The following is a 9,736-nucleotide window of genomic DNA, read 5'->3' on the forward strand; positions in this document are numbered from 1 at the left end:
CTATTGTTTGTACAGATGTACGTGGTACCTTCAGGCGTTTGGAAATTGCTCCCAAGGATGAACCAGACTTGTGGAGGTCTACAATTTCTTTTCTGAGGTCTTGGCTGATTTCTTTTGAATTTCCAATTATGTCAAGCAAAGAGGCACTGAGAAGAGCTGAAGAGATTGATGGAGGAGTTGGAAGGATTGAAGGAGAAGATGAAGGAGAGTGAGAAAGAGGTAGAGGGTTAAGGACATGGAGAGCAGGGTCAAGAAGGAAATGGAGTTGGTGAGAGAGAAGGTGGAGGGAGAAAATGAGAGAGTGAGAGAGATTATGGAAGGAGAGGAGAGACTGAATGAGGAGAAAAAGAAAGACAAGGAACCATACATGGACACAGTGCTGGAGCTGAAAAAAATGAAAAAGGACTGGAGAATGTAAGACAAAACCAGGGGGGGGGGTTGCGTGATTGTGTGAAGAGGGCCTGAGGGCCTGAGATGTTCAAAGACATTGCAGAAAGAGAGAGCAGATGAAGATTAGCGATGAGCTATTAGTTAGAAGCGAGTTGCAGGATGAGAGGAGGGAATTGATCTACAAACTAATCATGAAAAATAACCCGACTGGACAGGTACAGGCACTCCACATAACAGGTAGTTCACTCAAATGACCTTCTATATATGTACTGTGTTTCCTTAACTTAATAGTATTCTATGAGAGACTTAGATCCATATGCCCTATACTGCACATAGCCAGAGCCATATGAACAGAATAATGATACTATACAGCAGAGGCGGCTCCTCAGAAGAGGAAGGGTAGGACCATCCTCCTCAGTGAATTTCATAAAATAAAAATTGTGAAACATTTAAAAAGTTATTATTTTTAGATAAAACTACAATAAATATATTCACATTTCACCAAATAATTGATTAAAACACATTGTTTTGCAATGAAGATCTACAGTAGCCTCAGCAGCACTCTGTAGGGTAGCACCATGGTGTAGCTGGAGGACAGCTAGTTTCCATCCTCCTCTTGGTGAATTGACTTCAATACAAAAGCGAGGAAGCATGTGGTTGACACCCCCTTCCATAGACTTACACAGTAGTTACATGTATGACCACTTATGCTGCAAATACTACGTCCAAAATAACACTTTTTTTACTGCAGTAATTTTGCAGTGTAACTGCAGTTACAGTGCAGTTCACCTGCAGTACACTGCAGTGATTCTGCAATCACTGCACCCAAAATATCATAGTCAACTGCAGATACTGCACTTTTACTGCAGCTTCAAAACTTTTTGTAATGGCATGATTGTAGTGGTTTACTAACACATTCGTTCTAGTAGCTATGATGACTTGAAGTTAGCTTATATGGCAACAACGATGCAGGCTGTGTGTAACAGTTAGCGGTCATGATATGATGGTTTGGCTTGGAATGTTTTTTTCGGGCTTGTGTGTTTTGCACTGAAGTACACAAACAAAGGGAAAAGGTGAGAGGAGAGAGCCTTGGTGCGAAAAGGAATTACCGAAAAATCAACGGGGCTCATGCTGTTTGTATGTGGCTGCTATGAAAGCGTTTTAATATGCCACAATAGATGTTGGCAAAATACATACCTGCACTTTCAAACTGCAAAAGCTGCAGGAGCAGCACGCGGAGGGGTGGGTGTGTACGTGCCTCTGTGTGTGTCCTCAACTTGCAGCTGGTAGCAAGTTGCGCATTCGTTTCATGTGTTTTCCCTACCCTTTCCCCACTTGTTAGATATTATGCATATTGATAGCTTGATAGCAAACGTCCTCGCCATGTGATTTATCATAATAGCAGGCAGCAGCGACCTAAATGATCAGACTGAAAACATGCGAAGAAATGTTATCGGGTGAAATTATGAAGCGAGTAGACGGAGAAATACAGCTTCATTCTACCCAACAAGAGCAGCAGGATCAACATACAGCCCGCACTTCTCTTTACAGACTAGACAGTTGAGTTATTTATACCGCACAACAACGACTCAAAGACAGGAGGAGTACAGTATGGTATAGAAACTCTGTGACTGACTGGCATGACAAAGTTGATCCTGCCACCCGAAAATAGGTTTTCATCCGATCAACAAAATACTCGGTTCATCATTGTATCCAGAAAACTGCCGATATCCGTTACGATACTCGTTTTGTCCGACTACTCGGCACACCCCTATATGAAAGTGAACTGTGTTTGCGTGTGATCAGGGGTGTATTCATTCCGCAAATTCTGTTGAAAAACATTTATTAGAAGGAAGCAAAAATAATGGGGATAAACATATTTAACTAGGCTAGTCAGTTAAGAACAAATTCTTATTTACAATGGCGGGTTACGGCCAGACCCTAACCTGGAAGACGCTGGGCCAATTGTGCACTGTTCTATGGGGCTCCCAATCACTGACAGTTGTGATACAGTCTGGAATCGAACCAGGGTAGTGGCACTTCTAGCACAGATATGCAGTGCCTTAGACCTCTGAGCCACTCAGGAGCCCAAAAACATACCTGAATTTGTCAAAGAGAAACCTTTGTTTGCAACTGACTAATGGACTAATGATTACACCCTAGATCAGCTAGATGTTGGCAATATTGTGAAGTGTGTCAATGTCTGTCAACTTGATTATTCAAATTTCTCTCCACCTTTGCACCTACGTTGTAAACTTTCATTCATAGGCTAAGTTGAGGCAACCTTAATTAATGTGATGCTATTCTATAGCAGGGTTCACAATATAGTGTGATTGTGATTTTTCTTTACTTCAACTGAACTTTTTATTTGCGCTGTCCCTTTAAGACTGGCACCTGTTCCAATGAAGCTGATGCTGCTGATTCAGGTTTACTTTGGGTGAGGCTTGAGATTATCAGTTCAAACTCCTACTCAAGTGTATGCTTAAGCAATAAGGCCAGAGGGTGTGTGGTATTTGGCCAATATACCACGGCTAAAGGTTGTTCTTAGTCAAGAAACAACGCGGAGTGCCTGGATACAGCCCTTAGCCGTGGTATATTGGCAATATACCTCAAACCACCAAGGCGCCTTATTGCTATTATAAACTGGTTACCAACGTAATTAGAGCAGTAAAAATACATGTTTTGTCATACCCGTTGTATATGGTCTGATATACCACAGCTGTCAGCCAATCAGCATTCGGGGATCGAACCACCCAGTTTATAAAATAGACCAACACACTATCTAATATTCAATTATTATCCAATCTACTATATTGTCATATGTGTATGAATAGCATAAGTTCATATGGAGATATTGTAAATTGTATTAAATTGTAATTTAATCAACAGGTTCAATTTCCTAATTTAAAATATATTATTGAGCGTATCTCGATTGGTTTGTAAGCATGTCCTTATAGACTGTACATTCCCTTAATTTTTATGGCCCTCAATCTAAATAATTACTTAATGGTTACCCCTGGTGGATGAACAGGGAAACTAAAGATCCTCTACAGCAAGGCTGCCCAACCCTCTTCCTGGAGATCTACTGTCCTGTAGGTTTTCGATCCAACCCTAATTTAGCATATCTGATTCATCTAGTTAAGATCTTGTTGAGCAGCTAAATCGTAGAATCAAGTGTGTTAAATTAGGGATGTACTGAAAACCCACAGGACGGTAGATCTCCAGGAAGAGGGTTGGACAGCCCTGCTCTACAGGCACTGCAGGCATCTCACAATTTAGTATTTGGCATTACAATGCGTGACAATGAGTTGGCATGATAGCACTTGTAAACAGATTGGCACCCATGCCACATACCAGTTCAAAACATGTGTTACACATACATTACACAATAACTTGAGAAAGAGGGAAGAGGAAATACATTTCTTTCCTTGTCAGAAACTCCCCAGATAAGGAGTGGCTACCGGTTCAACATAAAACGTAATGTATGAAATGAGTACTGGACACTTCCAACAGAACCTGAATACATGAAGAGTATGCTCACAGCATCTTTTCTCTCCGCAGCTCTGCTGTTGCTGGTTCCTGGGATCCTGACTGAAAGTAATGTAGAATATATTTATTTACTTTACCTCTTTGTAATGTCATCTCTATCCCCTATACACTACAGTATAGTTGACATTGTAAATTACAATTTAAACAGAGTCTTCCATTGAGTTGGTGGTAGTCAACAGCATCTCAAACACACCCAATAAGACCTACAGTACTGATGTCGCAATCAGAGGGGTCCTTATCGGTGCCATGAGAAGACTGCAGGAGACCACTGCAGGATTCAAGTTAGTAGATTAATTAAGTTAAATTGGCTCATTGTTACATGCTGTTTCGTTAAATTCTCGGCAGTTGGTGTGTCAGTGAATTTATGTTATGTTGTCAGGTGTCATTGGTGAGCACTGTTGTTTTTGCAGTTTCACCTACACAGAGGACCGCAACTATGGTCCCTTCCTGGTGAGTGTGAATGGTGTAGCCGGGAACAATACTGAAAACACTTTCTGGGAGCTCCTTGTTCAGACTGGGGGGAATGGGACCACAATCAGACCTGATGTGGGTGAGTAATAATGGAAAGCCTCTTCTCTCTCTTTCTCATTTTTTTTGTGGTGTATTTGCCTAGGGACAAATCACCCGATATAAATTAGGGGAAAAGCATGCATGTTATTTACAATGGTATTCATAATATATAACAACACCTCTGTCACACAAATGTTGCACATACTGTACAGTATAACTACTCACACACGGACCTATTTGGACATTATTTCTGCAGGTATTGGCTGTTACATCCCTGAACCAAATGACCGCATCATCCTAAAATTTACTGAGTTCGTCTCCGGCTCGCACTCCGTGAGTGGCAACAGTTCGAATCCTGGGAACCTCACAGCAGCAAGTAATGTAGCATTTTTTAAACTTCTAGAACATGTTTACCTCTTTGCAATGTCATCACCACAGTATTGACATTGCAGGCAACATGGTTTTTCAACAGAAACTTCCAGACTAGATTCCATTGAGCTTGTGGTAGTCAACAACATCTCAAACACCACCAACAAGACCTACAGTACTGACATTGCATTCAGAGGGGTCCTTATCGGTGCCATGAGGAGACTGCAGACCAATTCAGGATTCAAGTTAGTAGATCACTAGCTTCCATTGTGTCATTGTGAGATGCTGTAGATTGTTAAATGTGCGTTCAAATCATTACAGTTTGAGCAATTCTGTAGAACCTTTCAGTGACCATGAACAGACAATATTATGTAGTGCAAGGTGTCATTCATTGAATGGCATGGAGTGATACTGCATTTTGCACCTTGTTCACTGTCAAACGTAATTGTGATATTCTAACATTTCACAATGACTCAAATTAAAATAAATTCATTATTCTGTTGTTTTTGCAGTTTCACCTATACAGAGGACCCCAACTATGGCCCCTTCCTGGTGAGTGTGAATGGTGTGGCTGGGAACAATACTGAGAAGACTTTCTGGGAGCTCCTTGTTCAGACTGGGGGGGAATGGGACCATAATCAGACCGGATGTGGGTGAGTAGTGATGGAATGTCTTTTGGTCGGTCAATACGATCTGTCGGACCGTCTCTCTGTCTTCATCTTTCTCTTTCTCTGCAAAGCTAGAGAAATACAGTAAGGAAAAAAAGCACGCAGGAGTTATTTTCAATCATTTACATTCATAAAATATAACAACTGTCACCAAAAGGTTGCACATAATGTATAATTACTCACACATTGTTCTATTTTGATATTATTTCTGCAGGTATTGGCTGTTACATCCCAAAACAAAATGACCGCATCATCCTGAATTTTACAAAGTTCACCACAAACTCCGCAAGTGGCAGTTGTACAAATCCTGGTGTGTTGTTGTTTTTGGTGGGTTTGTTTTTTTGTTTTCTAATCTAAGCTTAACCCTTGCCTCAGTGACTACCATACATAACCCTAAAACACTATCTAAGCCCATACCTTAGTCACTACTATACCACACCTTATTAAGTCACTAATTAACTCCATACCTTCGTCACTACCATACCACACCGTATTAAGTCACTAATTAACTCCATATCTAACCCTAAGTCACTTACTAACTCATTAGCAGGGAAGTTCACTTGCTTAATACATCTAAATCGGCAGATAAATATGTGGGTTTTGTTGTTTTCTGTGAGTATGATTTTCAACCAGTGTAAAAGTTATTGTGTGATCATGTTGGAATAGACAGTAGCTCCTGATCAATATTGTTTTGTGATTTGAAAATGTGCCACAGTTTTGTTTTAATACAATTTGTCATTCAAATAAAAAAACATGTTAAATGAAATAATTCTCTCATTGTTTGAATTACCTTTAAAATTCATGAAGCTTTACCCTGACACCATAGCAAATACGCTGCAAAGGCATGTGTTCCTTGAAGTGTTGGAAAAGTATGCAATTGTCATACTTGAGTAAAAGTAAAGATACCTTAAAAGAAAATGACTCAAGTAAAAGTGAGTCACAGAGTAAAATACTACTTGTGTAAAAGTCTAAAAGTATTTGGTTTTAAATATACTTAAGTATTAGAAGTGAAAGTATCAATTATTTGAAATTCCTTATATTAAGCAAACCAGACGGCACCATGTTCTTGCATTTTTATTTACAGATAGCCAGGGGTACACTGCAAATCTCAGACATCCTCTACAAACTAAGCATTTGTGTTTAGTGAGTCCGCCAGATCAGATAACCAGGGATGTTCTCTTGATAAGTGAATGAATTGGAAGATATGCCTGTCCTGCTAAGCATTCAAAATGTAAAAAGTACTTTTGTGTGTCAGGAATGTATGGCATAAAAAGTACATTATTGTCTTTAGGAATGTAGTGAAGTAAATGTTGTCAAAAATATGATTAGTACAGTAAAGTACAGATAACCCCAAAAACTACTTAAGTACTACTTTAAAGTATTTTTCCTTAAGTACTTTACACCACTGGTTCCTTGTTCTTTATTGGTAAAGACTAAGAAGATTGAAGATGGAAGATGAGGATGAAGAAAATGAAAACACCTCTTTGAAGACTGTTAAACAAATGTTAAATGAAGAACTCGGAATCAAATAAATATATTTAATTAGACATACAATGAATGAAGGTAGTCAACCCCTGAACCTGCCGAAAAGGTATATTTTCAGTTCAAGGTAATTAGGTTGTACTCATAGAACAATTAATATGTGTGGGCATGGACACCAGAAAATATTGTGAGAATGGAGAACATTAATCTGAGATCTATGAGACAATCACTATCAACCTTTCTTGTTTTCAAAAATATTCACAGACATTATACTACAATAGAAGCTCCATTGTTTTAGACCGGTTCCACTCTTACACAACAGAAGAGGGCACACGCAGAGAAAAACACAGATCAGGAACAATATATACTTGCACTGTCAATAAAGGTGAAATGCAGTACTTTACAACTAATTGCAACAAATTGCACGCATGCCTCTATCACTTCCATTGATTTTTAGCTAGCAGAGGCAAAGGTAAGCTGAAGTTTGTATTGTCAAAACCATGGATTACAGTTTCTCCTGGCCCACAGACTACTGTCAGGTTGAGGAACCATCTATGTAAAATACTGAACTTCCCATTCAAATCTTCAGTCTCACAAAATAAAATATTGTGGGAATAGAGATCCGATATCTGATATCTTTCTAAAAATGAGTCAGAGACTATCAAACTTCCTTGTGTATCACTGGTTTCCCGACTTACTGTCAATGTCGGGAGGAATGTTCATTTGGACGTCAAACTGAGTAGTTGGGTGGATCAAAAGGAAAGCTTGATCCACCCAACGACTCAGGTTTTGTTTTACATTCTCCAGTCCTTTTTTTCTTTTTTTCAGCTCCTGCAATGGTTCCTTGTCTTTCTTTTTCTCCTCATTCACTCTCTCCTCTCCTTCCGTAATCTCTCACTCTCTCATTTTCTCCCTCCACCTTCTCTCTCACCAACTCCATTTCCTTCTTGACCCTGCTTTCCATGTCCTTAACCCTCTACCTCTTTCTCACTCTCCTTCATCTTCTCCTTCGATCCTTCCAACTCCTCCATCAATCTCTTCATGTCTTCCGCTTTTCTCTCGATTTCCTTTCTCTCTGTTGTCTTCTCTTCCATTCTCTTAATCCACTATCTGACTCTTCATCTCTATCCTCCACTTCTCTTCCAACTCCACCTTTTTCCGCTTCACCTGCTTCTCTCTCTTCTCCTCTATTTCCTTCCTTCCCAGCTCCTTTCTTCTTTACCTTCTCTCCCACAACCTCAATGAACTCTCTCACTTTCTTCATCTTGGTGTTCCACATTTCCTCTGTCCCCGCCTTTACAAACTCCACCTCTTTCTCTTTCTTCTCCTCCATCTTTGCCATCACCCTCTCTACCTTCATCCTCAGCTTCTCCTCCATATCTAACTTCACCTACTCCACCTCTTTCTCTTTCTTGTCCTCCGTCTCTATCATGACCCTCTCTATTTCCATATTTAGCCTCTCCTCCATATCCTTCTTCACACGCTCCACCTCCACCTTCCTCTCCTCATACTCCCTCTTTCCCTCCACTTCTTTCTCTCCCCTTTGCTGCCCCTCTTTTCCCTTTTTTATTTTCTCCTTCAATCCCACCAACTCCTCTCTCACTTTCTTCACCTCCTCCCTTGCATTCTCTTCTATATCCATTTTAATTCTGTCCGTCTCCTATTTATTTTGAATCATCTCTCCTGTTCTTGTCATCTTTTTCAATCTCTCATCCACATCCACAATCTTTTTCCTCCACTCTAACTTTTCTTTCTCCTTTTCCAACTCCAACTTTCTCCAAAATGTCCAGCTTCTTTCTCTTCTCCAGTTTCTCTTTCTGCCTATCCAATCCCTTGTCTTTCATATCTTCCTCCTCCTTCTTCTTCTCCACTTCATTGACCTTCTTCCTCACCCTCGGTTTGTCTTTCTTCACCTCGTCTCTCTGCCTTGCCACCTCCTTCTCTTTCCTCTTTACCTTCTCCTTCCTCTTCTTCATTTCATCCTTTGCGAACTCCACTCCCTTCTCCAACACCTCCTCCTTTATTTCTATCTTCTCTCCCTCCTTCTCGATCCTCTCCAGCTCTTCTCCAGCCATGCATACAGATCCTTCACAAGGTCCTCCTCCATCTCTCCATCCAAACTCTCCTTAATCTCCTCCTTTCCATTTCCCTCCTCCACGCAACATGTAGTTCACTACTCCCCAACACTGGGCATAAGACATTATTATCCTCCAGAATGATAGCCCCAGAGTTCAAATGCAATGTTTCTGGTCCTGTGCCTAATCCCCTATGTAGACTACCATTGTGTCCTCATATATGTCCCTACATCAAATATTATTCTAAATAAATCTATAGAGTGGGCTCTTTAAATGAACTTCTCCACCATCGGTCCCCATTCCAGTATGTAAAATCTTAAATGGGGGGCCAGAACCATTTTTATATAAAATAAGGGCATGCTTCCAAATCATTCATAGCAAAACACACTGTTTTGCAATGAAGATCTACAGTAGCCTCAGCAGCACTCTGTAGGGTAGCACCATGGTGTAGCTGGAGCACAGCTAGTTTCCATCCTCCTCTTGGTGCATTGACTTCAATACAAAAGTGAGGAAGCTCATGGTTGACACCCCCTTCCATCGACTTACACAGTAGTTACATGTACGACCACTTATGCTGCAAATACTACGTCCAAAATAACACCTTTTTTTTACTGCAGTAATTTTGCAGTGTAACTGCTATTACAGTGCAGTATAAATGTTGTTCACTTGCAGTACACTGCAGTTATTCTGCAA

The 9,736-nt window shown here is 40.3% G+C and overlaps 1 protein-coding gene across 3 annotated transcripts; it reads left to right on the forward strand.

The window, feature by feature from the left end:
* Positions 1 to 3,642: 3,642 nt before the first annotated feature.
* Positions 3,643 to 7,033, forward strand: LOC112266729 (transcobalamin-1). 3 transcript variants are annotated; one of them, XM_024444472.2, is made up of 8 exons: positions 3,643 to 3,867; positions 3,952 to 3,987; positions 4,088 to 4,220; positions 4,350 to 4,489; positions 4,706 to 4,825; positions 4,922 to 5,063; positions 5,331 to 5,471; positions 5,701 to 6,252. In XM_024444472.2, exons 3-8 carry the CDS (start codon positions 4,186 to 4,188, stop codon positions 5,729 to 5,731), a joined length of 609 nt encoding a protein of 202 aa, XP_024300240.2. In that variant the 5' UTR covers positions 3,643 to 3,867; positions 3,952 to 3,987; positions 4,088 to 4,185; the 3' UTR covers positions 5,732 to 6,252. The 3 variants fall into 3 exon arrangements, 2 of the variants coding, with proteins under 2 accessions (XP_024300240.2, XP_024300238.2); XR_006078788.1 differs by adding an exon at positions 6,919 to 7,033 and having other exon boundaries at positions 3,858 to 3,987; positions 5,701 to 5,813; XM_024444470.2 differs by having other exon boundaries at positions 3,858 to 3,987.
* The last annotated feature ends 2,703 nt before the right edge of the window (positions 7,034 to 9,736 follow it).

The sequence above is a fragment of the Oncorhynchus tshawytscha genome, linkage group LG14 (genome assembly GCF_018296145.1).
Source record: "Oncorhynchus tshawytscha isolate Ot180627B linkage group LG14, Otsh_v2.0, whole genome shotgun sequence".
In the NCBI taxonomy this organism is placed as follows: Eukaryota; Metazoa; Chordata; class Actinopteri; order Salmoniformes; family Salmonidae; genus Oncorhynchus; species Oncorhynchus tshawytscha.

What these genes read in the sequence shown, in the direction of transcription:
- LOC112266729 (XM_024444470.2), top strand. Translation starts at nt 3,915, where the DNA reads ATGAAGAGTATGCTCACAGCATCTTTTCTCTCCGCAGCTCTGCTGTTG. An exon ending in TCCTGGGATCCTGACTGAAA is followed by an intron (nt 3,988 to 4,087) that starts GTAATGTAGAAT and finishes CAATTTAAACAG; the next exon opens with AGTCTTCCATTGAGTTGGTG. An exon ending in GAGACCACTGCAGGATTCAA is followed by an intron (nt 4,221 to 4,349) that starts GTTAGTAGATTA and finishes TTGTTTTTGCAG; the next exon opens with TTTCACCTACACAGAGGACC.